General features: G+C 45.3%; 6 protein-coding genes across 11 annotated transcripts; 2 read left to right on the plus strand and 4 right to left on the minus strand.

The window, feature by feature from the left end:
• Positions 1-2,830: 2,830 nt before the first annotated feature.
• LOC117894099 (ubiquitin-conjugating enzyme E2 R2) lies at positions 2,831-4,573 on the plus strand. Its single transcript, XM_034800973.1, has 4 exons — positions 2,831-2,956; positions 3,039-3,146; positions 3,381-3,945; positions 4,001-4,573. Exons 3-4 carry the CDS (start codon positions 3,409-3,411, stop codon positions 4,373-4,375), a joined length of 912 nt encoding a protein of 303 aa, XP_034656864.1. The 5' UTR covers positions 2,831-2,956; positions 3,039-3,146; positions 3,381-3,408; the 3' UTR covers positions 4,376-4,573.
• Positions 4,574-5,566: 993 nt separating this feature from the next.
• LOC117894098 (probable aminoacyl tRNA synthase complex-interacting multifunctional protein 2) lies at positions 5,567-7,086 on the minus strand. Of its 3 annotated transcripts, none has more exons than XM_034800971.1 (5): positions 6,908-7,086; positions 6,685-6,783; positions 6,340-6,492; positions 6,045-6,273; positions 5,567-5,987 (listed from the first exon to the last, which is right to left on the minus strand). In XM_034800971.1, the coding sequence occupies exons 1-5, from the start codon at positions 7,025-7,027 to the stop codon at positions 5,614-5,616; spliced, it is 975 nt and encodes a 324-aa protein (XP_034656862.1). In that variant the 5' UTR covers positions 7,028-7,086; the 3' UTR covers positions 5,567-5,613. The 3 variants fall into 3 exon arrangements, with proteins under 3 accessions (XP_034656862.1, XP_034656861.1, XP_034656863.1); XM_034800970.1 differs by having other exon boundaries at positions 6,685-6,804; XM_034800972.1 differs by lacking the exon at positions 6,685-6,783 and having other exon boundaries at positions 6,908-7,083.
• A 250-nt stretch (positions 7,087-7,336) lies between these two features.
• Positions 7,337-9,785, minus strand: LOC117893145 (U3 small nucleolar RNA-associated protein 14 homolog A). Of its 2 annotated transcripts, XM_034799606.1 has the most exons (3): positions 9,309-9,785; positions 7,954-9,257; positions 7,337-7,896 (listed from the first exon to the last, which is right to left on the minus strand). In XM_034799606.1, the coding sequence occupies exons 1-3, from the start codon at positions 9,711-9,713 to the stop codon at positions 7,356-7,358; spliced, it is 2,250 nt and encodes a 749-aa protein (XP_034655497.1). In that variant the 5' UTR covers positions 9,714-9,785; the 3' UTR covers positions 7,337-7,355. The 2 variants fall into 2 exon arrangements, with proteins under 2 accessions (XP_034655497.1, XP_034655496.1); XM_034799605.1 differs by having other exon boundaries at positions 7,337-9,257.
• Positions 9,786-9,848: 63 nt separating this feature from the next.
• LOC117893147 (general transcription factor IIH subunit 4) lies at positions 9,849-11,579 on the plus strand. The gene is made up of 2 exons (XM_034799608.1): positions 9,849-10,181; positions 10,254-11,579. Exons 1-2 carry the CDS (start codon positions 9,895-9,897, stop codon positions 11,449-11,451), a joined length of 1,485 nt encoding a protein of 494 aa, XP_034655499.1. The 5' UTR covers positions 9,849-9,894; the 3' UTR covers positions 11,452-11,579.
• LOC117893146 (probable Ufm1-specific protease 2) lies at positions 11,487-13,580 on the minus strand. The gene is made up of 2 exons (XM_034799607.1): positions 13,519-13,580; positions 11,487-13,461 (listed from the first exon to the last, which is right to left on the minus strand). Exons 1-2 carry the CDS (start codon positions 13,555-13,557, stop codon positions 11,674-11,676), a joined length of 1,827 nt encoding a protein of 608 aa, XP_034655498.1. The 5' UTR covers positions 13,558-13,580; the 3' UTR covers positions 11,487-11,673.
• Positions 13,581-15,039: 1,459 nt separating this feature from the next.
• Positions 15,040-26,778, minus strand: LOC117895835 (microtubule-associated serine/threonine-protein kinase 3). 3 transcript variants are annotated; one of them, XM_034803775.1, is made up of 10 exons: positions 26,709-26,723; positions 25,223-25,962; positions 24,608-25,134; positions 22,760-24,541; positions 20,173-20,569; positions 19,755-20,104; positions 18,536-19,687; positions 18,149-18,479; positions 15,571-16,533; positions 15,040-15,507 (listed from the first exon to the last, which is right to left on the minus strand). In XM_034803775.1, exons 2-10 carry the CDS (start codon positions 25,866-25,868, stop codon positions 15,338-15,340), a joined length of 6,318 nt encoding a protein of 2,105 aa, XP_034659666.1. In that variant the 5' UTR covers positions 25,869-25,962; positions 26,709-26,723; the 3' UTR covers positions 15,040-15,337. The 3 variants fall into 3 exon arrangements, with proteins under 3 accessions (XP_034659666.1, XP_034659668.1, XP_034659667.1); XM_034803777.1 differs by lacking the exons at positions 15,040-15,507; positions 15,571-16,533 and having other exon boundaries at positions 18,178-18,462; positions 26,709-26,778; XM_034803776.1 differs by lacking the exons at positions 15,040-15,507; positions 15,571-16,533 and having other exon boundaries at positions 18,178-18,462; positions 18,527-19,687; positions 26,709-26,778.
• Between the last annotated feature and the right edge of the window lie 245 nt (positions 26,779-27,023).

The raw sequence follows: 27,023 nt of genomic DNA on the forward strand, positions 1-27,023 counted from the left end.
ATGATCTGAGTACTCAACTGCAAACTTCTATCGGCAAAATGTTCTGTCAAAAGCCTAGTTCTCAGATCGAAAAAAAGGGTCCGCCAGAAAAATCAAGGATGATATTCGTATCGAACCGAACAAATTTTGTTTCTAGCGGCTGTACGCCAGGCAGTACCACTAACCATGGTGTAGATACCAAATACTATTTGGTTAGTGGAAGTACTCAGATCGACAACAAAACTGGACGATTAAATCTAGAAAGTCAGCCGATAGTATTTTGTGGTATTGATAGTATTTTTGTGGTATTCGTTGGTATGTTGCTAGCAGCTCGACAAATATAGATCAGTTCTATATTCCGAGTGGGTACCTAGCAAAAAGAGAGTAGTCTCAATAAAATATAGGAAAAAATGCCGCTTAAGGCCATCAAACGGCAAAAACAGGAAACAATTATTATAGATTAATGAGATTATATTGAATTTGTTTGCATTTTTAATCCAGTTGCTTCATGTGGCCAAGACACAGACCCGGCTGGGCTGTTAACAAAATGTTTGAAGTTGTTTTCCTTTTGGGACCAAGTACTACTCCACATGGTCGTGCCGTGGAAGGCGGCGATTTGGACTGAAAACTATCCAATTTTGATACGCTCCGTTTTACAACTTTGCAACGGGCGCAAATATTCCTTGGCACGGCCTTGCTGCTCCACCAATCAAAGAAGGCTTCTCTGTCATTTCAAATTGCGGAATATGCAAAGGGTATCGTTTCGTGGGTTTTCATAAGTGTACACATAATTATATGATTTATTATACTCAAATGTATAGACAAACGACCGTCCTGGTTTCTTTCCTGCAGATATGGGTTTAATCAAAGTTGTCGGCGCTTATTTCGTTGACTGTCCTCCTCCTCCGATCATGCAAGAGCCGTCAATCCCACTAAAAGCAATCTCCAGCATGGATCCATTTTGCATTCATTGTTTTATTAACCTTTTATTCAACAGAGGCAACACAGAGGTAAACAAAACAACACAGCTGCCTGGGGATTGTAACCGTACGGAATGCGGTTTTCACCTTTGGTCACAGTCTGCTGCAAGCAAAATATAGCACAGTTTGCTAGCAAACGTGTTTTTCAATCCGAGTACTAGGCTAAACAAAAAGAGTTTATTTCGTATCGTTTTTATGGGAAAATCATCCCTGATTCTGTGGCAAGAAAATTTTGAGCATCTGTGTACTGGGCTTTTCATTTCAAATTTTCCCCCAGAGCCAGGCTATTCTCTACGGAATTTCCTTTTTATCCCCTATCTTCTAAAGTTTGGATATATGCGGGCGGAAGAGTGCATGGCGAAATTTTGAAATACACTTGTAACAGTGTGATCGTACAGCCATCTGGATGCAAAATTTAGTGGCTCTAGCTTTTATAGTATCTGAGATCCAGGCTCTCAAGAGACGGACGGACAGACAGACATGGCTACATCGACTCGGCTATTCATGCTGATCAAGAATATACATGCATACATATGTATATACTTGATGGGGTCGGAAGCGTTTCCTTCTCTGCGTTACATACATACACTTTTCGCCAAAAATACAATGTACCCTATTTACTTTTCGAGAACCGGGTATAAAAAGAGGCCACTAGATATATAGGGGATAATATTCTAATGGAATTCTTTTTGTTATGCCCGGCTGTACGCCGGGTATTTTATGGTATTCGATGGCAGTTTTTGAGACGTTTATTTACATTTTTTACATTTTAAATTTGTTTTGCGACGATTTGGACTCGAAACTATCCAATTTTGAATATGAAGGGTGCTTGGGGTAATACAAATCGTCTTTGAGTCATAATTTTAAACTGCGTAATGTGCAAGGGTATTGTCAATCATATTTATATAATTTATAATACTCACATGTAAAGACAAACGACCCCCCTATTTCCGGGGTCGGGTTTACCCAATGTTTTCGGAGCTTTCTACGTCGATTGTCCTCCTCCTCCGCTAATACAAGAGCTGTCAATACCAGAAATAGTATTATCCTGATCCTGATCCATTTCTAATTTCATGTTTCCCTTCCTTTTTATTCACTTTTCCCAATTTGTTACGAGTATACAAAACAACACAGCTGACTGAGAAGTGTAGCCGTACGGAATGCGGTTTACATTGGACAGTTTGCTAGCAAACGAGTTTTCGGATCTGAGTTCTAGGCTTTACGTTCTTCTTCTTCTGCGTGCTGTTTTCGATATATCAGCTATCATAATGAGCCAAAAAAAATTTAGCGCATGTGAGTACTGGACTTTTTACAGAAACGGTCACTCAGCCCGCACACTTTCCGGCGTTGCTCTTCGATAGCGACTTTATATCGTTATTAATGTTACCAAGCAAGACGATACGATTTTAGCAGCACAGGGCATGATCAATTATAAAAGGTGGTTCCGTGGGCTGCCAAATCGCTTCGATTTCGCACCATTAGCGTTCGGTGCATTTATGCTTGTGTGACGAATTTTGTTGTGTTCGCAAATATTAAGAAAAGAACATTAAAATTTATTTTAGAGTTGAGAGCCTAAGCAAAAGAGTATCTATTAAAATACAAAAATAACGAATACTCTCGAGTAGTAAATTATTCAAAAGGGTTAATCAGCACACTCCTTTGTCGCTCCACTCACACCTACTACGCAGAGCCCGTTCACTCGCACTTATTGACGGCATTGTTAGGGGTGTCGTTTTGTCGACGGGACCACCACCCTATACAAACATCATGGCACAGGGAAGAAATAGATAAAGGTGCTGTTTTTAGACGTTTAATGACGTCACATTCCGCATTTTACTAGCCTGAAGGTGTCGCCTGCCCTGCGCATTTGGCACCAAATTTGAAATTGCAGCCCTGGCCAGATGATGCTACCCTGGGTTTTGTTTTGCAAAGTGAAATTGTTGAAAGAAGTACAAACGATACGAAACGATACAAACCAAACGAATACACAGATATAAGTGAGTACATTTAATTAGTTCTTTTGCAGATGTGCAGGTAGTGTTTCCCTCTATTTGTTGCTTTAATTTTGTTTTGTTTAAGGCGAAAAGTACAATTTTCATCTGAATTCTTGCTCTGCTTTTGCCCTAATTGATTTCGGACCGAGTTATAGCATAATTTTGGAGTTTTATCAGCACAACAACAACAACGGTATAGTATAGTAAACCACTCATTAAAACATTTCTTAAAACATATGTGACGTGCCCACCTTGAATTTGTTGTCATCGACTCAGAGAGAAGAATATATTGACCCTGCTCACTAAAATATATACATACATACATATAGGCATTGATCTGCATATGTATATATTATGTACGTGTGCGTTGACATTTTAATATAAAATTGCCAATATGCGTTAATATTGGCATGTTTTGTTTCAATAGCACGCAGCGATAATTGCTAGGCGGACAAATGACCACCGCTGCCTCCACATCGCAACATGCCTCTTCGACGATGATGGCCGGTACTGGGTCCTCCTCCTCCAACATAACGGCGCCCAGCAGCTCGGCGGTGCGCGCTTTGGCCATGGAGTACAAGTCATTGCAGGAGGAGCCGGTCGAAGGATTTCGCGTAAAGCTGATCAACGATGATAATCTATTCGAATGGGAGGTCGCCATATTCGGGCCTCCGGATACACTCTACCAGGGCGGATATTTTAAGGCCCACATGAAGTTTCCACACGACTATCCGTACTCGCCACCAACAATACGCTTTCTCACCAAAGTGTGGCATCCAAATGTCTACGAAAATGGCGATCTATGTATATCCATACTGCATCCGCCAGTAGATGATCCACAGAGCGGTGAGCTGCCTTGCGAGCGCTGGAATCCCACACAGAATGTAAGAACCATTCTCCTGTCGGTAATATCACTTCTCAACGAACCCAACACATTCTCACCGGCCAATGTGGATGCATCGGTCATGTACCGCCGATGGCGGGACTCGCAGGTAAATGAAGCACGATTTCCAGGCTGAATTAATAATAATATTCAATTATTTACAGGGCAAGGACAATGAATATCCAAACATCATACGCAAACAAGCATTGGCAGCCAATGCTGAGGCCAAGCGAGAAGGCATTGTCGTGCCGATGACCCTTGAGGACTATTGCCTTAAGCCAACTCGCAAACCCACAGCAGAATCTGCCTTGGATGCGAACTTTTACGATGATGATTTTGATTTAGAGACCGAGGATGATTTACCCACAGATGATGATGATTTCGATGAGGACGACGACGAGGAGGAGGGAGAGGATGATGACAGTGCATCGGCATCGATAAGCAAAAATAATGGGAATGCCAAGAGCAAGAACAATGGACTGGCAGGCGCAGATGATGCAGAGTCTGCCGATGACAGCGGCAAGGGCGAGACCACATAATGCAGCCATGCTCAGACAGACCGCATAGTTTCTTCTTCCTTCCACTCCTGCCCTAGGCGGCGAGCCACCGCCTTTTCATTTCTCCAACATCATTACCATGATTAACGCTAATTATAGAAGTTTACTAACTAACAAAAAAGAAGAAATCAAACAGAAAATTAAAATAGTGACTTACATTACATAGCTTAAATGAATAACTTTGATTTGCCTTGATTGTGGAGGGTACGGAAGGCCAGATTCATTTAGATAATGCATTCGGAAGGATATCTATTTGATCTATGACATACTAAACCAAAGATTTGTATAAGCTAACTAGTTTAATGGGCCAGTTCAGTTTCCTTACATTGAAATCATGGAACTTTCCGATTTATGTATACTTATAAATGTATTAACAAACCCACAAGCAGAACATTTATATGTATATACATACATACGTGTGCTAAGTATTAATTGATATTTATGTATGTGTATGTACAAATATTGTGAAATACTTCTACGTTTTCAAGAGCAAACTGCAGCATATGCATGTACATATGTATGTCATGGTAACGGAACATCCTACACACAGAGCGTTAAGCTACTAAAATAAAAATATATACACATAGAAGGCCACATACATATGTATGTATGTATATTGACAATGAGGATTTCATAAAATTTCACAATTTCATTCAAATTTCATAAAATTCAATGTAGAATTTAAGCCATTTTTAAGTGCAAAAATGGCAGTCAGTAAAATATTTAACAAGAGCAAAATTAAAACGAAAACCACTTTATATAAACAAAACCAGAATTGCAACAAAGATAAATAAGGGAGAAGGGACGTGTGAGACGCTTCTTACGCGTCACAACTTTTATACCCGGTACTCAGTCAGTGTACCTGTACCTCATTGTTTTTTTTTTTTTCGAACTTTACATTTGACATTTTACATTTTTTCTAAATCTGTCACCTGCATAACTTCTTAAGCCAACACGCTCTTTTAGCTCGCCCCCTCCTCTAGAGCCGCATACTTCAGAGGCTCGGCAGAGGCCACACACTGCAGAAGCAGAGTGTGGATGAGAGAATGTGCAAAAAACCAAAAAGGCTGCTGGACAGGGTGGGTTCTTAATTCTGGCTATAATAATGATCCAATCTGATCCCAATTCGGTGATCGGATAGATATGGTCCTTCCCTACGGGATGGCGTTTTAATACAAGAAGCAAGGCTGTTTATTTATTCGCTCTGTTGATTTGGCAATTTATATTTGTGTAACTAGTTTAGCCCGTTTTCTCCACGCCAGAAGCGCCGGCGTCAGGTCCTTGTCGGTAATGGTAGGTATACGTATTAACGAGCTATGAACGCCGATATCGGCTACAGACATCTGGGATCCACCGAAATATTGCTGTTTCAGACGCTTGTCCAGTAGCCTTACCATTGCTACTTGAGCTTTGTGGGTGCTGCAGCGCAACAGCTGATAGCAAATGTCGAGAACGAGATCAATCTCATTGCAAAGCGGGGAGCCCTCATAACGATATTCGGCGGGTCCCACGCGGCCCAAATACCGAATGACATTCACTTCGCCATAAATGGGCAAATACATGGTTGGTGAGCTGATCATCTCCGTGTGCTCACCTGTCAAAAAACACTCAAGTTTAGTGGACTATGAGTATCTATAATCATTTCGCTTACAGTTTTTCCAAATGAGAGTAACATTGATATTGGGCAGAGCATTGTTCACTGGTATCTTGTCCATCTCTGCCTCAAATTCGCGAGCAGCCGGTCCAATATCCGCCATTGTCGAATGTGTGAAGGTCTTTACATTCACCGTGTACAGATCCCTCCAGACATTCTTTAATGCTAACAGAGCGTAGGGTATGAAGTTGGGATGTCCATTGATTACAATATCTTGAAGTGGGACCTACATATGTAAAGAATTTAAGTAAGGTTTTTTGGGCTTCATTCCGAATAATGAGCTTGCACTAACCTCTTTTAATCTTCCATTTTGAAAGGCAGTTGTATGCTGCACCGTCTTGCCGCAAATGCCCAGACCCGCACGAATTTTACCCAGTTGCGTCTTAAGCCCTTGCAGTTGCTGGATAATTTTGTCTTGACGAATTGCTACCGATACCGTATCATCCTGTTGACGAGAGAGAGAGAGAGAATATAAAATTGTAAAATGGGATAACATGCCAAGCGGATGCTGCCATTTTGACGACAAGAAAACAACAAGCAAAACAAAACGCAAAACGCATATTCTTTGTTTTGTTTGGGGTTAGTTGGTAATCATTATAAATAGAATATCGGATTAAAGTGGATGAATTGTTTTAACCTTTAGAATATGTTGTATTTGTCGGCCTAAAAAGTCCAAATCCAGAGCACATGGGATGGATTTTCTTGAATTTATGCTGCTGCTGAACTCCGATGCGCTCTGGAAAAGCCGGAATGAAGCCTTTTTGGAAATGAAAGGGATGGCGTTGACATTCTTTCTTTATCCATTTTAATATAAATCTTTTATAATGTTCTTGCCTAATTTTGATTGGCAATTGACTTACGCAGCTGACTGATGATGTGGAAGTGGTAGGTTCAGCCGATAGACTAACGTTCTTAAGGTTGTACATGCAGGTGGGCAGCTTAATGTCGAATTGTGGCAATAAAGTTTTCAATTCGTACATTTTACTTATATCAAAATCGAATATACAATTTATGAAATGTGCTTATTCTAAAGATGGAAGAAAATAAAATCATCGATAGTTATCGTAATAGATGTTTTTGAAGATATTTATTACGATATCTTTATTACTAAAACCAAAATATATATTGTATTATTATTATTTTTTGATATTTAATCGCTACAGCGAAATTGGTTGGTCGCAGAGATGAGTCCGCATTGACCAGATACTTCAGTTTTGTGTTGAATATTATAAAAAGTTACTGAACATTTTGAACTCAAAAAAGAGTTGTTTGCCGAATAAACACTAGAGTTAGAATGTTGTATTATTTTTATTTCTTAGCTTTCTGAGAATTTTGCGGCACCTTGGGGAGGCGTTTTATTCTCTTATCAACAATATTCCTGAGACGCCTTTCCGGCTTAACCAGATCACTATCATCCATTGGCTCAATAACCTGTCCCTTACGCGTAATTACTGAAGGACGGGTCAGCATTCGAAAGGCCGTCTCTGGAACAAAGTTCCTGCCAATGGGCGCACGAATGCTGGCCTCATAATCGGCTAGGGATCTGAAAGGAAATGGTACGCTAGACACCATGTGCTGCCGTGCATGCTTGGTACTTGTCTCATTAATGAAGAGATTATCCTTGTTGTCATCACGCCTCTTTTCTGGAGCAGCCAATCTGAGCAGCAGTCGTGTATTGCGTTTATTGCGCCTTTCCATGACCTCCTGAGATATTCCTGCACCAGCCCAGGAACCCCATCCAGGCATGGCCAGCTGGAGCTCAGTGTTTTTTAGTTCAGAGTCCTCAGTCTTTTCCCTATTAAAGTCAGCTATGATATCATCGTCTTCGAAGGCCTGACTAATGGTCAACTGATGCAGTGTTGTAGCATCTTTTTCATCGTATTCAGCATCATCGTCATTCACCAATGCATCATTGAGTGCACCTGAACTACGCTCCTTCTGCGCCCACAATAAAGTTGTCACCTTAGAGAGGTCTATAGTATCCACAGCTGAATCCACTGCGACTTCCGGATCACTCTCCATATTGGCAGCATCCACTTGTTGCTGGGACTCAATATCATAGTATAAGGGCTCATCAACTTCAACGCGTTGTTTTGTCATCTTTATTGCCAAATCCTTGAGATTTTTTAAGCTGTCCTTCTTTTTGACCTTCTTGCTTTTGGCAGGAGCTTCTTTGAGTCGATCAGTTCGCAGCTTCAGGTTCTCTAGCTTTTTGGTCAGCTTTGCTCTTAGCTTCTCTTCGCGTCCTTCAAATATGTTGTCAAAGATTTTGCTCTCGCCTGTTACATTACTCTCATGATAAACTTTCTCCACTTCCCAACCGTTCTCAAAAGACACTTTCGACTTTTTTACTTTTTTCATCGATGGCTTCGGTTTTGGATCCGATTTCAATTTCTCTTCTACGACGTCAACGTTCTCTACATGTTTCAAATCCTTACGATGCTCCTCCAAAAACTTCGCTTTTTGATTGCGCTCTGTCCAATATTTGCGCCAATTGGAAACCTGACTGCCTGCCTTTTCTGTTGGAGCTTTTCCAGCCACTTTTCGTTTTATCCACGGGTTAAATGGATCATATTCTTTATCCTCCTCCTCATGAACATCTTGCGTCATTTTGAATTCAGTTTCACTGTCCGATTCTTGTTTTTTCTCAGTCAACTGTCGGCCAACTGCCAGCTGTTCGGCGAGATCCTTGCGCACATCCCTATCGTATTTAGCTCGCATCTGTAAATTCTTGGCCCATGTGCCTGTGTTCTTGTGCCTCAAGCTGGCCCGCTCCTGTACGCGAATTTTTTCCAGGGCATTTAGCTTTTCCAGCGCTGCCTCCGGATTTGTCTTTTGCAGGAGTTCGAACTCCTTCATCTGCTCGTGTATCTTCTGACGCTTCTGCAGCTTATGAAATTTTTTCGACTTAATTTTGTTCTGCACTCGCGACTTCGCTGATTTCTGGGATTCGCGCATTTTAAGATATGCCAATTCCTTGCGACGGGCAAAGAGCTCGTCGCGAGTGATCTTCTTCTGTCGCAGCTCTCGCTCTTGTTGGGCCAAGGCTTTCTCATCCGCTGTATCGCCGATCTGTGCTTTGCGAAGCTCGTGGAGTTTAAGCTTGCTGGCTTCCAGCTCCTTAGCCAGGGCTGACTGAATGCTCGTCTTCAGTGACTTGGCATGGGCCGCTGTGTTGACATAAATTGTTTCCGAAGGTATTGGAAAGATCTGAAAATATTAGATTCTTGTATTCTGGCCATTTTACCTTGGATCGCATACCTGGGTCTCTGCCGAACGCTGTTGGGCCACCACAGCATCCCATCGACCGAGCTTCTTCGTCACTCCCTCATAACCAATGGCGCGCCTGATTCGATCCGCTGCTGGCTTTTCAAGCGGCTTCTCCAACACTTTCTTGGTGGTCTGGATATTCTTCAGCTTCCTGCCAGTTTTAATGTGCTTGGACGAGGTACGCAGTATCTGCACCAGGTCATTCAACCCAACAGCTCTGGGTTTGTGATGCGATTCCGCTGATCTCACGCTTTTCCCCAGCTGAAACTCATCCTGGAGCGTCTGGCGCTCGTCTCGCGTTGATTTCTGTATGTGCTGGCTGTTTCCCAAGCTGCCAATGGCCATAAGCAGCTTCTTGTGAGCCTTTGGATTGTGGTGTTCCTCGCCGTCCTCCATGTTTTTTAGACACACTGTGCTCAAAATGTAAAAAAATTGCTACGTACCACGAGGTAATGGTAATAATCACAGCTGAGTTAATCGAACTTATCGAGTCGGAAAAACTATCGTTAAAGCCGTTCCGGACTATCGACTCGAACATGAATTATTTTTTTATAATATAATTTATTTGTATTTCTTCATGGCCGACACGAAATCCGGGAGATATGCTAGCTCCAGCAGCAGCAGTAGTGTTGTGCCCCTTGTTCAGGGGCCAGCCAATCTCGAGTGCAAGGACTTTCAAGAGTATCTTCGCACTCGGCAGACCCCCGAGACGCTGGAGAAACTATACAATTACCCTCCGATTTGCCTAGCCGTCTTCCGGGAGCTGCCCGAACTAGCCAGACAGTTCATAATACGTATTTTATTCGTTGATCAGCCGGTTCCACAAGCTGTGGTGACTTCTTGGGGGGCACAACGGTTTGCGAAGTGAGTTGGAGCATGTTTGCCGATACGCCAACCAATCCACGTAATAATGTAATAATTAAACCCAATTTTCAGAGAACAAACGAATGCCACCAGCTGTCTCACTGCTCTAAATGTTTGGCGGGTAACAGCGATACCAGGCGGCCTATCTGCATGGGAGCTGTCCCCTACATTCAAGAAAAGCGTCCGCCAGGTTCTTTTGGGCGGCGGCAAGCCATGGCCAATGACCAATACGCTGGAGAAAGACTCGAAGCCGCGTGATATAGCCTTCCTGGACTCCTATGCCATGTCCCGATGGCGCTGTGTGCTTCATTACATGGTGGGCACTGGAAATCGTAATGGCACCGATGCAGAAGCTATCAGTCCGGACGCAGTGAGGATTCTACTCCATGCAAATCTCATGAAGCGCGACGAACGAGACGGCATTACAATAACCCGCCAAGGATTTCAGTTTCTGCTGCTGGATACACGCGCACAGGTGTGGCATTTCATGCTCCAGTATTTGGATACATGCGAAGAGCGGGGAATATCTCTGCCAGAATGCCTTTCTATGCTGTTTCAGCTCAGTTTCTCCACCCTCGGAAGAGATTACAGCTCAGAGGGAATGAACAACCAAATGTTGACCTTTCTGCAGCATCTACGCGAGTTTGGTTTGGTTTTCCAGCGCAAACGGAAGGAGGGCCGATTTTATCCGACACGGCTTGCCCTAAACGTCACTAGCAAGGAAGTGGCAACCACAATGACAGTGTCCGAGGAGGAGGCCATGCAGGACAGTGGCTACATTGTAGTAGAAACGAACTATCGGGTCTATGCCTACACGGATTCTCCTCTCCAAGTGGCGGTCCTTGGCCTGTTTACCGAGTTGTTGTATCGCTTTCCCAACTTGGTCGTTGGCGTGCTCACTCGCGATTCTGTGCGTCAGGCACTGCGCGGCGGCATCACTGCAGAACAGATTGTCTCCTATCTTCAGCAGTACGCACACCCCAACATGAAACTAGTGGAGTCGGCAATCCAATCAAAGTCCTGCCTTCCGCCAACTGTTGTGGATCAAATCAAACTCTGGGAGTTGGAGCGTAACCGGTTCACATACACGGAGGGGGTGGTCTACAATCAATTTCTATCCCAGAACGATTTTGTGACGCTGCGCGACTATGCGCAGTCGATCCATGTCTTGGTCTGGCAGAATGAACGCACACGCACCATGGTGGTGCAGAAACATGGCCACGACGATGTCAAACGCTATTGGAGGAAATATTCCAAAGGCTGCGGCTAGCCGCACACAGTACTAGTTTTCAGAAAAAAATCTTCTAAGATAAAAGGGATACACATCTTAGATACGATATACGTACATATAATGGTTTACATGTATAAAAGAACGCACATACAGCTAATGCACACAAACTAATATGCAAAGTTAATCAGCACTTGAAGACATTTAAAATCTTGGTGAAAGATCATGCTTAAATGCAAATGGAATAGCTTCGATCTCTGGAGATCAGTACAATATCGGTCTCTGGGGCATGCAGAGATTGTAGTAGCTGCCTTTGGACCAAAAGTCCATGCCCTTCCACCCGCACCATCCCTTGATTTGTATAGTTGCCAGGTCGTCGGGACCCGTGTAGTGGGGATCGAGAATTAGGAACTTCACTTCCCCCGATTGTACGCAATAATCGACCCCGATAATGGTGTGGGCGAGGACACCGCCGCCAATCATTACCGGCGTGCCTTGGGTTTGGAAGTGCATGGCCAGCTCGGATGCGATTGTGGGTAGTTCCGCTCCAGAGGCCACATGCAGAATTTTGGAGTCTACTTTAAAAAATCCCTGCAGGCACATGCTGATCTCCGTCGACCCAATCCACTGGGAAGATCCTACGAAGGAAAACGGCTTGTCGTTTATTTTGTGCAGGTACTCCTGTACTTCCAAATGTGTTGGAATGAGTGCATTTGAATAGCCCTGTAGCACGAACCAAGAGCAGATGGTCTGGAGAGATCGATAGGCACAGCCCCAGCCCTTATCCTGCACCTGCTGTTGCAGGTAGTGATAGTAATGATAGTTGCCGTTGACTAGGTACTCCTTTCCATCATTAACAGCACTTGGCTTGACACCTATATGTGTGTTTAGGAGTGGAGTCCATGGAGCTTCATCAACCTCGCCCTGAAAGTGGCACTGGTTGGCTCTTCTGAAGTACGGGCGTGTAACCGGCAAAGAGAACTGACGATGGAGTCGCTTGCGCCTCTCCTGCATGCTCGGCTCATCATCACCCAGCCCCTCTAGATAAGCGCAGCTCAAAAAGTGTCCGAATTCCTGCGGATAGAAGTGATGGCTCCTAGGAACCGCAAGCCTTCCACACACTGACTCTGACAAATTCTCGTTCAGGCTTTGCTCAAACAGTCTGAGGGCTCGGCAAATGCTCTCGATGAGTACATCATACAGCCGCTGTAGCTTGGTGTTCTTGCACAGTATTGCCATGGCATCTATTTCCAATGGGACCAGAGAGATGGTGTGCTCTACTGTAGTAACGGCAATGCTTAGAGCAGGACTTGGCGGAGAATCTCGAGCTAGAGGATCACGAGTTTGAATACGCATCACGTCAATGTTGATTAGGTCGTATTCACATCCAGTGGCTCCGAAGTATTTGGCCAGCTGGGTTTGAGCCGATGATTTGGTCTCTTTCTTAATAGCGTTGACAGTCTCCTTGCCACTTGGGATGGGAATGGCCTCAAAGAGATCGTGTATCAGGGATTCACCTCTAAGTCTCTTATCCAATGGTCCGCAGCTGTTAATGTAAATGTTTGTGTGTGGAACATTGAACACCAGGTTGCCGTCAGCTACACGCTTTCGCAATACATGCATCTCCTTTGCCACACACTCAGGAGTGGCAGCTGTTTGCAAGTAAAATCCACATTGCAAACGCGTAAAACAAAAGTCGTTGTAGAGCTGCTCACTCTCCATCACATCGTAGGGAACTTCCTCCAGCTTGCCGTGCACAAAAAAGTAGGCACGCATTCCTACCAAGGTGCCTAGTTCGCACTTCAACAGTATGGGATTGTCCGTGATGTCCACAGATTTGATGACCTCATTCAGATGCGCTTCGGCATCCGTACAATCGCCGAACTTTACCAGGCCGCAGAGATCCAGTTCGGCCGGGAATCTGTGTTGGATTTGCTCATAGTTCAGCTGCCCAACATTGGACAGGTTAAAACTAAGTAAAAGTAATGTGCCGTCACCATAGAAAACTCCATATAAACAGCCACTGCTCTGTTGCTTCACGCGTTCCAGCCGCTGCAACACATGCACAAGTGTTAACAAGCAAGTATCTATAATGTGTTAAAATCTTACCTTAAGTAAGAAGGCCGAAATTTTTAATTTGGGCAGCATATTTTTTTCTTTTTGTCAATTAAACAATAAAAATGAAAAAGTTGCAGTTGCACAGCTGGCAACCAGTGTGACCGCGGTAACATTTTCAGTCGAAAAAAACAGGGTTGATTTCTTATCAGTTGCAGGGAAGTATCATCCCTGATTCGGATTCGACAATTTAGCATTTATTTTTGAGTATTTATTTAAAAGTACTTGGCGGGAAATAGGAAGAATTTTAAATATTAAGATCTTCAAGACAATAATTACTTGATTTAAAGCTATACAATTGAGAGGGAAATGGCATAAGCTATCGCCAACGCCTTCCACACGCTGTGCTGATCCGCTCTGCCAATTGGAGGGAAGTGGTACTCGTCCATGACCAAGAAAAACCTGTATGCCTGTAGTCCTCTAGGTCCCCAAATCGGTTGATTTTGCCTTGCGCTAATTGCTGTTTTTGCGACGTATGCCTAACTAGCTTGTATTTCCGGTTGATGTCCCTTTATCGTACTCGGAAAATGTCCACAACAAGGAAGATAGTCCGCAGTGTCCTTAGATCCATGTTGCTATTCGAAAACTGAATACTATTGTGGTCCACTATTTATACAAGAAAATGTAGGTAGAAACTCGATTCAGTTTGGAAATTCTACCTGAACACTTGTAAAACTGACCCGTAATATAGTAGTTTGTTGTCGACGTTTCGGGGTTTTTAGGTAAATTAGTTACATAATTTTCTGTGCCATTCAATAGGCAGGCTAAACTCAGGTGGTTATGCGTATATATTCTGGTATAACCGAACATGCAATAAAAATTAGTGTTGTGGCGTAGCCCAATAAAAATTTAGGTGTGAAAAATCCGCTACATATCTCCGATGATCCCACCGATACCGCCGGACCCGTCGACGGCCAGTGGACAGTGGCAAATTCAACGCCCGCCGCCTCAAACACCGCAGCAAGTAAAACACCAACACCAACTCTCTCTGCTCAGAACATGACGAACAACCTGTAATACAAAATTACTTCGAAGGATTTATCAACTCCCTCAGGGATTCGAAGATTACGCAGCAGTGCCCAGAACATTGCCTTGAAGATCTTAAGATTTACTTCCTATTACATTCCAGGGCTTAATTTCCGAAGTAGAGTAAAGATTATGTCATCACCGGATGTCCTAGCACCAATTTTTTAAGTATTGCTTAAAACTAAATACTACAAATTAAAATAAGTTTTTTACACACATAACATTTATTTGTATTGAGTTAGGGATAGGGTATAGATTCGCAAAAGTTCTTATAAATACCAGCGTAAGCACACCTCATTCCATGCACCTCGCTCAAGATGACTGTTTTCTTTCATTATCATCCAAATATGGTTAGATCTATCAATGTTATACATTTATTTACAATACATAATTTCGGGGTTGCGCCTCTTTGATTTGCTTTAAATGAAATATCTGACTGTGGTTCACTCGTTTCATTTTCGTTTACAATATTCAGAGTTTTAAGGCAAATTTGCTTTCCTTATTCCCACTCTTTCTGTCGATTACGCTATAACATATGCTACAGTCTACAAATTTTCCAAATTTTCAATTTAACTTCACTGCTACAATTGAGTTTTGAAAAAAAAAAAAAAAAGGGCTTAGTTTGAAAAAATGTTAAAACGCATTCCTTTGTTATACGTATACTGCCTTTATGCGGCTGCTCCTTCACCTCTTCTGCGGTTCCCTCAGTAATTATGCTGACATTTAAGACAAACATTTAAACCCTAAATTTAAAGCATATGCATCCGCATCCACCATTTCTCTGGCGCTACTTCTTTTGTTTGACGGTGGAAGTAGCTACAGATGTGGGAGCTTCGGTTGCCGAGCCAGAAATGGTACCCTTGCGTGGTGCTGTTGATATGGTCACACTGTGGCTGGCCGGCTTTGTAGATGTCATCGAAGTTTTGCAGCTACTGCTCTGGGGCTTGGGTTTGGAAACTGAAACGGAACCAGACTAGATACTCATTCATCCTCATCATTGATAGTTCATCAAGCTCTTACCCAGCTCGACTTTCTTAGCCGTTCCTTCAGTCACCCGATCCTGCTTGTTGTCCTTTATCTTTTCCGGCTTCTCTAGGGTCTGTGTGGGCGACGATGACTCCCCCTCGGTATACTCCTCTATGGCGGGCATAAATCTCTCGGTCACACTGCTGCAGTCCTGAGTGCTGGTGGGTGAATCCTTCTCTTCGGCAATTCGGGGCAGCAGCTCGCAGCTGGTCAACGTAACGACGGCAGACGAGCTTGGATCCGCACCTGCCACTTTTGGAGCACCTGTACCAGTCCCTGTCACGGAATGTCGTTGTGATTCCTCAGTTAATGAAACCAGCTGTTGTGACGTTGTTCCGTTGCCTCCTGTTCCAACTACTCCTCCGCCAGTTGAAGAAACATTGGCCCCAGTGGGTGTTGATGTGGATCTCCATGTGGTGGTCACCACCCGCTGATGAGTTGGTTGTTTGATGGGTGGGGAGCAGCAGAGAGGCGAAATCTTTGTTTCGGCACTGCGGGGGTGCAGTCGATCCGGCGACAAGGCGCGACGCAACAGAGGAGAGCTCGGTTCAGCCGACTTGGTCCTAGCAAAACCACTCTTCTTGGTGTTGGCATTCACTGCCGTCTGCAAGGTGGGCAGCGTGCTCCCAGGACTGTACGACTGCGTGGTATTGGAGGCCCCCGGCTGATGGCCGACCAATGGAAAGGCCAGCGGAGACGGTGATCGTGTAGGGGAAGACGGCAAGGGCGAGGGTGATGGTGTACGTGCCAGTGGGGAAAGCGGAATGTGACCCACAGATTTCCTGCGATTTGGCAGCGAATTGTTGCTCGAGGTGTGCAAGGTCTTTAATCCACCGGAGGAATTGCTGGTGTTGTTTCCACCTGCAATCACGGCGGTGGCAGCATGAAGCTTGTGCTTAAGACCATGTAGAGTAGATGGACGTTGATACAGCTGAGGAACAACTCCGGTGGGAGAGACTAGAAAAATAACGAGAAGAGACGTGTGAGACGCGTCTTACGCGTTACAACTTATATACCCGGTAATCAGTAACCTTATCGGTTTTTTTCAAATTTTAAATTTTTTCTTCATCTGTCATCTGCATCTACATCACTTCTCACGCCAACACTCTCTTTTATCTAGCCCCCTTCCTTTTGAGCCTCTTGAGCGTACATACATAAATGTGAGAATGTGCAAAAAACTTGTGAGACGCTTCTTACGCGTCACAACTTTTATACCCGGCACTCAGTACTACATCTGCAACTTAGCGGTTATTTGTCAAATTTTACATTTTTTCTTCATCTGTCATCTACATCAACAACACTACTCACGCCAACACGCTCCTTTAGCTCGCCACCCTCCCCTAGAAACACACACTGCAGAGTCAGGGCAGAGTCGCGGCAGAGGCAGCGGCAGAGACGTGTCAGGGGCAGAGGCCATAAACTGCGCGAAGCAGAGTGTGCTGCTATAAGCTGCGGGACGGGGTGGGTTTGGCCACTAAAAATTATTCTTTATTGTGGCTATAATATTGATCCAATCGGATCCCAATTTGGTGATCTGATAGATATGGTCATTCCCTACGGAATGGCGTTTTTAGTTTTCTGTTATCTTCAATTGGGATTTGGGAGGTTTTCGCACTTTTGCGGGGGCGGAAGGGGCGGACACACTGGTTTCAGTGTGAGCATACAGCAGTCTGGTGCCAAAATTTGGTGGCTCTAGCTCTTATAGTCTCTGAGAACTAGCCGACAAACAAGACGGACAGACGGACGGACGGACAGACAGACATGGCTCAATTGACTTGGCTATTGATGCTGATCAAGAATATATGGGGGGTCGTACTTTATGGGGTCGGAAACGTTTCCTTCTGTGCGTTACATACAACCGTTATTCGCACAAATACAATATACCCTATTTACTCTTCGAGTACCGGGTATAAAAACAAAGTGTCACAATGTATTAACGGATTGGTATACATTATGATTTATGAAAATGGTAGGGTAGATATGCTACACCACTAGAAACTTTATTCCTTTGTTCCTTCCACTATTTAGATCGAATTATGCCTTACACGAACCCTTTAGGGTTTTATGCTCGGATTATATTTCCCTCTATCACATTATATCCTCCACTAATTCCCTTCCTCTTCTTAAATCTCTTATACTAGCCTACCTCTCCCGTAGTTGGTTTCATTATAGTTTTGTCTTGTTTCTGATTTTGCTTGCTTAGCTATAGTTGCTCTAGTTTAGTTGTGTTTAGCTCTAATTTTCCTCGAACGGACAGACAGACATGGCTATATCGACTCGACTATTGATGTTGATCAAGAATTCATATACTTTGTGGGGTCGGAAACGTTTTCTTCTCTGCATACATCCTCTTTGTGCACAAATACAACATACCCTATTTAGGGGGGGTAGCCACTGCAAATTAATTTCTTCATTCTGGCTATAATAATGATCCAATCTGATCCCAATTCGAGGATCTAATAGATATAGTCCTTCCCTACGAAATGGCATGAGATTTACTCTTCGAGTACCGGGTATAAAAATTCCCCATATTACTTTGTTTTTATTTTTCCTTGAGGGAAAACCCACTCACCTGCGACATTTCCCACAGAGGTGGGGCTACTGCCAACCGCAGCACCCACATGTGGGAGCAGCACCACCTGGGCAGGAAGCGTGGACAAGGGCATTTGCACGCAGAGAGCTGATGGAATAGCCTGGGACGGGGCCAATCCACAATAAGAACTGTTTGTGCCTCCATTACCACTGGTGGCTGTGGGCGTGTTGGGCGACGAGGACGAGGGTGAAGTGGATTGTGATGAGGAGTTTGCTGCCGACTGGCAGCAGCTGCTGCTGTGATACGAAGAGTCTAGCGGCGACAGGTTTCTGGCCGATGGAGTTGTGGGTGAGCTGGCGCCAACGGAAAACTGTCAGCAGAGGTTAGAAATAGGTGGTGTGTCTCTTGATGACTCACATGACTTACCTGCTGCAACTCTGCGTTTGCACGCTTGCTGCTTATTCTGCGAAACAGAGAGGTTTTTCGTTTCTTATCGTGTTCCCTTTTGGTTTGCTTCTTCTGACGATTCAAGCCCTTCTTGGCCAGCTTGCTCTGCATTAGATCGCGCTTGCGGCCACCGCTTTGTATGCTGGTGTGCTCCAACGGTGTGGCCCTCAAGGTGACGTGCTCGCCTCCGCTGAGGAGCAGCTGCAGCACCTGCGTGTGAAACAGGCCCTGCACGGCCTCGCCATTTACATGGGTGATGAGATCTGCCGGTCGAAGGCCAGCCTCAAAGGCCGGACTGCCCTCGTCCACGGCCATGACGAGATGGTGCATCGTATAGAAGTCCGTGTCGCCATAATAGACGCGGATTGTGTGGACAGTGAAGCCAAATCCTCGAGGCCCTCGTCGTATAATAATCGGCGGTTTCAAATTGGTCACTAGCGGCGACAGCTCTCGACAAGGGGATGTATCCCTGGAGCTTGCCGTGCTGGAGCCGTTGCCTCCTCCACCTGGTGACTGAATTCCACACAGCTGTGCTGCCAATTGACTATTGTCCAGAGACGTCATCAGAGAGAGACCCAAGGCTGAGGCGGACTTGACAATAGATCTTGAGCGATGGTGTTTCATGCTGCCATTGCTGGCGCCGTCCATCGACTTGGGCTGGTGCTGCAAGGCCAGCGGCGACTGCTCTCTTGGTAATATCATATTCTCAGTGGACGAGCTGCCCGCTGAAATTGTCTCATCCTCAATGGAAATGGAGAAGCGCGGTAGAATATCCCGTGCACAGACTCCTTTTCGCTTGCGATTGATTTGCGGCGTGAAGTCATCGCTGTCCGTCTGAGAGCTCTCTGGGGTGCTGCGGGAAAAGCTTCCCACCGTTGTCGCTATGGTTCCTGCTGCATGAGTCTGAGTTGCCGGCGTAGGCGTTGCCGGTGTACTAATGTTAGTTGAGATTGTGTTTGGTGGCATGCTGTGTCGTTGGTGTAGATTCTGCGTGGCAGCTGGTGTCGGTTGTTGCAGATAGTGCTTAAGCATCCGTAGCTCAGTATCGTTGCCAATAGTGACGTTGTGGAACAGTTCGGGCAAAAATTCCGCATCTGGGGTAGATGGTACCTTTAAGCAGCTGGAGGAGAGCTGCAACCAAACAAAATAGTTGCAATTGTTTGAATCATTTTTTTATACTTCTCCGTAAAAAGCTCACATCTAATTGGCGCAGCTGTGGCGTATTCAAGAATTTGTTGACGGCTCCCTCGTTGGATGCTGCTCCTGCTGATGTTCCCGTTCTGAGTTTAGGCGAGGCGCCTGTTGAGGTGCTAGCCGCTGCCGCTGGAATTGGCATTACCTGGGCACGTGATGGCAGGCATGCTAGGGTGGGTGGAGGTGTCTTTGCCTGATCAGTTGTAGTTGATGTGGATGCTGCATGGCGGGACCAGCTGTAATGCTGTTTCCTATATTGCGGCGTATACGAATTAAAGCTGCCGAAGACGGGAGTATCGTCCGTGTCGTCTGTATCCTCTCCAGCCAGATCATGATTATAGCGATCCATGCGAGCTGTTTAAAGAGAAATATTATTCTTAGCAATCAAATCAGTTAAAACATAAATTATCAGTGTAATATACTATCAAAATAGCTGGTATCATCCTCATGCGAAAGCTGAGGAACAAACTCGGCTTTTTGTCGCAGCAACGAATTCCAGTCCATGCCGAGGAAGTAGACATGCTCTTTCATCTCCATTGCGCCCGTTTGGGTTCCCAATCGGTCTCGTGGATTCTGTTGCAGCAATTGCGTTATTATGTCCTTCGCCTCCGACTGCACCGGCCAGTCCTCGCTGTCCGGCCACTCTATGTCATCGTTGACTGTATGGGCAAACAGTTCCTCGGCCGTCTCGCCAAAAAAGGGCACACAGCCAATCAGAAACTCATAAAGGATGATTCCCATGGACCACCAGTCGACGGGTTTGCCATAGCCCTGCCTCAAGATAACCTCTGGGGCAATGTACTCGGGTGTACCGTACACCTGAAATGAAGAGCATGATCGGTAGAGAACATATACATATTGGGTAGAATTGTCTCAACGAGATGACAGGGAAAAGCCTTCAGCAATTTAAAACAAATTAGCATAGTAAGTGATGGAACACATTGTCGAAAAATTACTAGACACATATTCAATGTAAATACGTTGGGAGACGCGCCGGAACTCAGTCATCTAAATACATACTTATTTGTAAAGACATATTTTAAAATGAGAAGGGACGTGTGAGAAGCTTCTTACGTGTCACAACTTTTATACCCGGCACTCAGTACTACATCTGCACTTTAGCGGTTATTTGTCAAATTTTACATATTTTCTTCATCTGTCATCTACATCAACAACACTGCTCACGCCAACACGCTCCTTTAGCTCGCCACCCTTCCCTATAGACACACACTGCAGAGTCGCGGCAGAGGCAGAGACGTGTCAGGGGCAGAGGCCATAAACAGCGCGAAGCAGAGTGTGAATGAGAGAATGTGAAAAACACAAATATAAGCTGCGGGACGGGGTGGGTTTGGCCACTGCAAATTAATTTCTTCATTGTGGCTATAATAATGATCCAATCGTTTCCCAATTTGGTGATCTGATAGATATGGTCATTCCCTACGGAGTGGCGTTTTTCTGTTATCTTCAAAATTGTACATTTGGGAGGTTTTCGCCCTTTTGTGGAGGCGGAAGGGGGCGTGGCTCATTTTGAAATACACTTGTAACAGTGTGAGCATACAGAAGTCTGGATGCAAAATTTGGTGGCTCTAGCTTTTATGGTCTCTGAGATCCAGGCGCTCAACAAGACGGACGGACGGACAGACCTGCTAACGCAAAACTTTAGTTGGCGCAGTATTCACTTTAGTAAAAGTGAAAAAAATGTAAAAAAAAAAAAAAAAAAACAAATTCTAATCCAGTCTTAGGGCTCGAACCCACGAACCACGGAGTCTGGAGTGTCGGCCCATCACCCTGAGCAGTGGGATGTTAATTATACCCGGTACGCAAAGATTAAATAGGGTATTTTGTATTTGTGGGGAATAACGGTTGTATGAAACGCACAGGAGGAAACGTTTCCGACAATTTTTAAGATAAAAGAAAACTAAACACGCCATTCCCTAGGGAAGGACCATTTCTATCAGATCACCGAATTGGGATCCGATTGGATCATTATTACATTCTACTGAGTAACGGGTATAAAATTTGTGACGCGTAAGAAGCGTCTCACACGTCCCTTCTCGTTAGTTTTCTTTTATCTTCAAAACTTTAGCTTTGGGAGGTTTTCGCCCTTTTGCGGGGGCGGGACTGGCAGTCTGCAGTGTGTGGGTCTAGGAGAGGGGGGCGAGCTAAGGGAACGTGTTGGCGTGAGAAGTGTTGTAGATGTGGATGACAGCTGAAGAACAAATGTAAAATTTGACAAAAAAAACCGCTATGGTACAGATGTAGTACTGAGTGCCGGGTATAAAAGTTGTGACGCGTAAGAAGCGTCTCACACGTCCCTTCTCGTTTTAAATACACTTGTAACAGTGTGAGCATACAGAAGTCTGGATGCCAAATGTGGTGACTCTAGCTTTTATAGTCTCTGAGATCCAGGCGCTCAACAAGACGGACGGACGGATGGACAGACGGACGGACAGACAGACATGGCTCAATCGACTCGGCTATTGATGCTGATCAAGAATATATATACTTTATGGGGTCGGAAACGTTTTCTTCTGTGCGTTACATACATTCACTTTGTGAACAATTACAATATACCCTATTTACTCTTTGAGTACCGGGTATAAATATAGGCATTTTGTATGAAATTGTAATTGGAATGCATTGCCGATGCAGGGTGAGGATAGCCACTGCAATTAATTTTTCGTTCTGGCTATAATAATGATCCAATGTGACCCTAATTCGATAGATATATGTATGCATTCCCCACAGAACTGCGCTTTTGTTTTCTCGTATGTTCAAAACTGTGGATGGAACAGATTTGCGACCTTAGTGGGGGCGGCTCGAAATTTTGAAACACACTTGTAACAGTGCGATGTGTGATATTACAGAAGTCTGGATGCAACACTTAGTAGCTCTAGCTCTTATGATCTCTGGGTACAAGGCGCTCATCAGGACGGACAGACGGACGGACAGCATAGTTGTTTGCCAGAGCTCCAGCTCTGTAGCTCTCTTTGGCTGAACTCTGCTCACCTGCTTATCAGAAAACTGCCGGGTTTCTGAGTCAATGTAGCCCTCGTATAAATTGGTTGCCAGCGACATGAGGCCCATCTTCGAGAGGCCGAAATCGGTCAGCTTAATGTGGCCGAGGGCAGTGATCAGCAAGTTGTCCGGCTTAAGGTCGCGATGGACAATGCCATAGCTGTGTAGATACTCCACTGCTAATACTGTTTCGGCGAAATAGAACCGGGCCATATCTGCTGGCAGCGGTCCAATATTCTTGAGAAGGGTTCCGCAGTCCCCACCTTCAACATACTCCATGACCAGGCAGAGATGTTTTTTCGTTTCAAACGAGCAATACATGCTGACAACGAAGGGGTTGTCGGCAAACGACAGTATGTCCCGCTCGGCAAATACCTGCTCCACCTGGTTGCGCAAAATGAGATTATTCTTGTTGATTTTCTTCATGGCGAAGCGTTGACGGGTTGTCTTGTGCTTCACCAAATATACGGCTCCATAAGCACCATTTGAGATCAGCTTGGCAATGTCAAAGTCGTTTTCGTGTGGTAATGGCTGTGGTAGACCTGCAGTAGATATCTGGAGCTGCGAGGCAGCCGTTCCAGTGCCTGATCCAGCTACTTCTCCCGCCTCGTTTAGCTGACTAACCGCCAAGGCGAAGCTGGGAGCAGGTTGTGAGTCACACGCAGCCACTGGCGTTTGAGGCGGCTGCTGTGGTGTACTAGTCCCACTTGGATGGACGGGATAGTCCAGAGCCACGGCATCCAAGGCCAAGCTGCTCAACTGCTTGGCAGCACTGGTAAGAGGGGAGTTGAGTAGCAGGGAACCGCTCTGTTGCAGTGGGTCCGCATCCACTGTGACCTGCTCCGAGCACATCTGCTGTGTTTCCCGCAATTCCTGCTGGAGCTCGGCAATAGGATCCCGATTTAGGCCCAGTTTGTGTATTATATACTGCGGTATATCCGCCTTAATGACGGGCATACCCATGGCATGACCCTCGGCCGCCTCCAGTAGTTCGTAGAATTCTTGGGGATCAAACTCCAGGCACTCGAGCAGGCGGGCCGGGCGTGAGATGATCAGTAATAGTTTTTTTATCACCCCGCTCAACTCGGCGGCTGCTTCCGGTGACTTCTCCTTGGTTTCAACCAGCAATCGCTCTAGATTCTCACTCAGCTCGTAGAAATATTGCGAGGTAATCAGCTTCGCCTCTGATTTGTGTAGGCAATCGCGGGCCATTTCCAGCACCTGATGATGCACAAACCGCACTATGGGCTGGGAGTCCCGAAAGCTGCTACAAGCAGCGCTTTTATTCTCATGAATAAAGTGCTTCAAACGTTCCTCCATCTGCTGGGTGGCCTTGGGAAACCGCTCCTTGTACAGAGTATTCATCACCGCGATCTCATTGTCCACAATGGGCGAGCGCGAGGGGCTCGATAACGATCGGGAGCGTGGGCGAAAATGGGGCGACAACCGTCCGTGGGCGACGCCGTCTGGAACTGGCATAGCATTCGATGCTGAGCTATTGCTGTTATCCTGACCCTTTCCGCTACATGCTAGGCTTAAATCAGCACAGCAATTGATGCAACCTGCAACAATAAGTTTCTGTGGCGGCAACTGAGTTGACTTGGGCTGCTTCTGGGCTGCGGCCAGCAACAAAATACAATGCCTGGGACAGTGCTGCTTGAGATGCTCGGCACAGCAGGCGCCGGAGCCAACAGCGGCAGCATCAGCATCCTGTACACACGGCGGAATGTTGTGCTGCAGTTGGTTAAGTGCCTCCTGACTAGAACACTGAGACTGCAACAGACAGTATGATCATTTTAAAATTCTTTCAAAATATTCTCAAAATGTTATCAAGTTTACCGATAAATTGGAGCTGCCTGGGGTAGTGCCGTAACCGGAGGAGGGCAACGATGCCACAGACCAACGACGTCCATCCACCACTCCACGGCATGAGGCGATACGCTTGATCGGAGCAAATGCAAATGGCATGGGCGAATTGAGACGCGGACTGTCCACGGGACTGGCCGAGTACGGAGAGTGCGCACGCGAGCCGACGGTCGAGGCGACAGCAGAAGCATTCGTGACTAGGCTGAGACGGTGATGAGCGACACCACTGGAGGAGCCACCAGTGGAGCCGGAGCCCGCCCCGCCACCTGCCGACCCACGCATCACCACACCATGGAGATAATGGTGATGATGCTTGGCCAGACCAATGCCCGCACAGCTGCCAGACCGCGAAATGTTGTTGCCTGGCGAGGGAACTGCTGAATGGCTTTTGGTCTGAGCCATAGACGGACCAGCCAGCTCATGGCGGAAATAGTTGCCTGTGAGACAGGGAGCTGACTTTCCAAGCGAGGAGTGCCGTATGCGTAGCAAGTTGGATGCTTCTGCAAAGTGAGCAGAACGATGTGATAATTATTATATACATGTATTGGAAATATCTCGTGGGGTTAATGAGCATCAATCATTTCTTACCACTGCTGACGGCACGCAAGGAGTTGCTGTGCTGCTCGTATGAAATCTTGCGGAGCAGAGCCGTGTAGCCACGAGAGTGCAATGAGCTGGAGCTACCTGATAGGCCGCCGGATGAGCTCTTGGTTAGGTTTAGGTTTCTCATTATCGAGGAGCTATTGGGGCTATCGTTTCCAATCGATAGCTTCCCTGATGATGTGCGAAGCATCTCCATGCCACTGCACTTTACGCTGCTATGACAGGAAGCCGAGGCGGCTTCTAGGGCAGCAGCTGCGGTAGCAGCCTCCTGATCTGAATCGTCAAAGATGAGAACCCGGGCCGAGTAACTAGACTGGGGACGTATTCGGGGCAGATTAGCTGTGCTCAGTTGACGTTTAGCCACAGGGCTGCCACTCATGGTAGAGGTCGTTGAGACGTTGCTATCAACATTCATGGACAAAGCCAGAGCGTCGCCGGCATCTATTTCGCTGGCCACACTCCGATTGATGAACTCCTGCTCTTTCTCGTCGCTCTTCTGTGGCGTTGAGGTGGATATTTTACTAACGGTGGCTGCGACTGCATAAGATGATGTTGTTCTTGAGCCGGCCGCTCCTTCCGCTGATCGAAGTCCCCCTCTCGACAGCGAGGAAGATGCATCCTGGCGACTCATGATCCTTTTGACCTTAGCGGTCTTGCCTTTTGTTTTTCTTGTTGGTGGCGTATTTGCTGCAGCTATTGGCTGACATGTTGTCGGCTGCTGTAATCTAATAAAATATTTAGCATTTGTCTGGAAAAGGGACTGCCAGTCGTTCCTGGAGAGTTAATATCTGCTTAAACAATATCTTATATCTGATTCTACAATCAGAAACTAGTGTGTACAAATATAAACAGACAAATATGTGTGTACGCTTATGTAAATATATAAAGAATGTGCTGTTCCTCTACGAGGAGATGCGTATACGTGCACTAAATATTTAGAATCTCAGGCACTACTATCCCTGCAGGGCAAGAATTACGCTAAATGAAAGGATCTTGTGATGTTTCGAGGTCTACACTGGCGACGATGCCGCTGCGTTGTCGTATTCCAATTTCTGCGCTTATCAGTGCACAAACTTGTTTTTGTTTAATTTTGGTCTGTGTAGTGGAATTTATTTACACAATATATATTCACATATACACACATGACTGTTCGTGCTCTTGGCTCTGTACGCGTGTATATATTTGTTTAAATTTCGCCCAATTGAGGCGAGACAAGCGAGTTATTCACATGATAATTGGGTTCGTATTCGCGCTGACTATTTGCTTAAATTTGATTATGCAGAGCTCAGTCGCCTCTATCCAAGGGCAAGGGACTTGTGAATTAATCGTTTTTGAAGGTAAATCCACTCCTTCCCTTTGACTTTATGGCCACCCACACGCAGTCAAAAAGACTACGGGTTTTGGGAAAAGGGGAGTCACATTTATCTTCGTCTTTTAAACACTTAAAGATAAACTTAGTTTATGACTTTACAATTTGTACAAAGTATAATATGAATAAATATTTTTAGCAGCGAAAATCGTTGTACCAAATAATCAGCAAAACGGTCACACTCCTGGGGATGGTAGAAGGGATGGACCCAGGGTGACCGCGGAATTATCGATAAATTATACAGTGAGGGCCTCGAAAATATACCGAAATATACGCTTGTATTTTCCAAAAATACTCTAAATATACCGTGAATCTAAAATCATGTTCCTCGATTTTGATGTTCAAATTAATTGTACCAGCTGGTTAGGACTCTTAGCTTTAAAAATGTAATTTTACTCAAATCATCATTCAATTCTC

This window comes from Drosophila subobscura, chromosome J (genome assembly GCF_008121235.1).
Source record: "Drosophila subobscura isolate 14011-0131.10 chromosome J, UCBerk_Dsub_1.0, whole genome shotgun sequence".
NCBI classification, from domain to species: domain Eukaryota; kingdom Metazoa; phylum Arthropoda; class Insecta; order Diptera; family Drosophilidae; genus Drosophila; species Drosophila subobscura.

Bases quoted from the DNA above. Each gene is read 5' to 3' on its own strand.
- LOC117893146 (XM_034799607.1), bottom strand. From the start codon at position 13,557: ATGCTGCCCAAATTAAAAATTTCGGCCTTCTTACTTAAG. The intron at 13,462-13,518 runs GTAAGATTTTAA...CATGTGTTGCAG, and splicing joins TTTCGGCCTTCTTACTTAAG to CGGCTGGAACGCGTGAAGCA.
- LOC117895835 (XM_034803775.1), bottom strand. From the start codon at position 25,868: ATGAGTCGCCAGGATGCATCTTCCTCGCTGTCGAGAGGGGGACTTCGA. The intron at 25,135-25,222 runs GTAAGAAATGAT...CTCACTTTGCAG, and splicing joins CTTGCGTGCCGTCAGCAGTG to AAGCATCCAACTTGCTACGC. The intron at 24,542-24,607 runs GTAAACTTGATA...TGTCTGTTGCAG, and splicing joins CAGGCAGCTCCAATTTATCG to TCTCAGTGTTCTAGTCAGGA.
- LOC117894099 (XM_034800973.1), top strand. From the start codon at position 3,409: ATGACCACCGCTGCCTCCACATCGCAACATGCCTCTTCGACGATGATG. The intron at 3,946-4,000 runs GTAAATGAAGCA...AATTATTTACAG, and splicing joins GCCGATGGCGGGACTCGCAG to GGCAAGGACAATGAATATCC.
- LOC117894098 (XM_034800970.1), bottom strand. From the start codon at position 7,027: ATGTACGAATTGAAAACTTTATTGCCACAATTCGACATTAAGCTGCCC. The intron at 6,805-6,907 runs GTAAGTCAATTG...ATTTCCAAAAAG, and splicing joins CCACATCATCAGTCAGCTGC to GCTTCATTCCGGCTTTTCCA. The intron at 6,493-6,684 runs GTTAAAACAATT...TCTCGTCAACAG, and splicing joins AAATACAACATATTCTAAAG to GATGATACGGTATCGGTAGC.
- LOC117893145 (XM_034799605.1), bottom strand. From the start codon at position 9,713: ATGGAGGACGGCGAGGAACACCACAATCCAAAGGCTCACAAGAAGCTG. The intron at 9,258-9,308 runs GTATGCGATCCA...TAATATTTTCAG, and splicing joins AGCGTTCGGCAGAGACCCAG to ATCTTTCCAATACCTTCGGA.
- LOC117893147 (XM_034799608.1), top strand. From the start codon at position 9,895: ATGGCCGACACGAAATCCGGGAGATATGCTAGCTCCAGCAGCAGCAGT. The intron at 10,182-10,253 runs GTGAGTTGGAGC...CCCAATTTTCAG, and splicing joins GGGGCACAACGGTTTGCGAA to AGAACAAACGAATGCCACCA.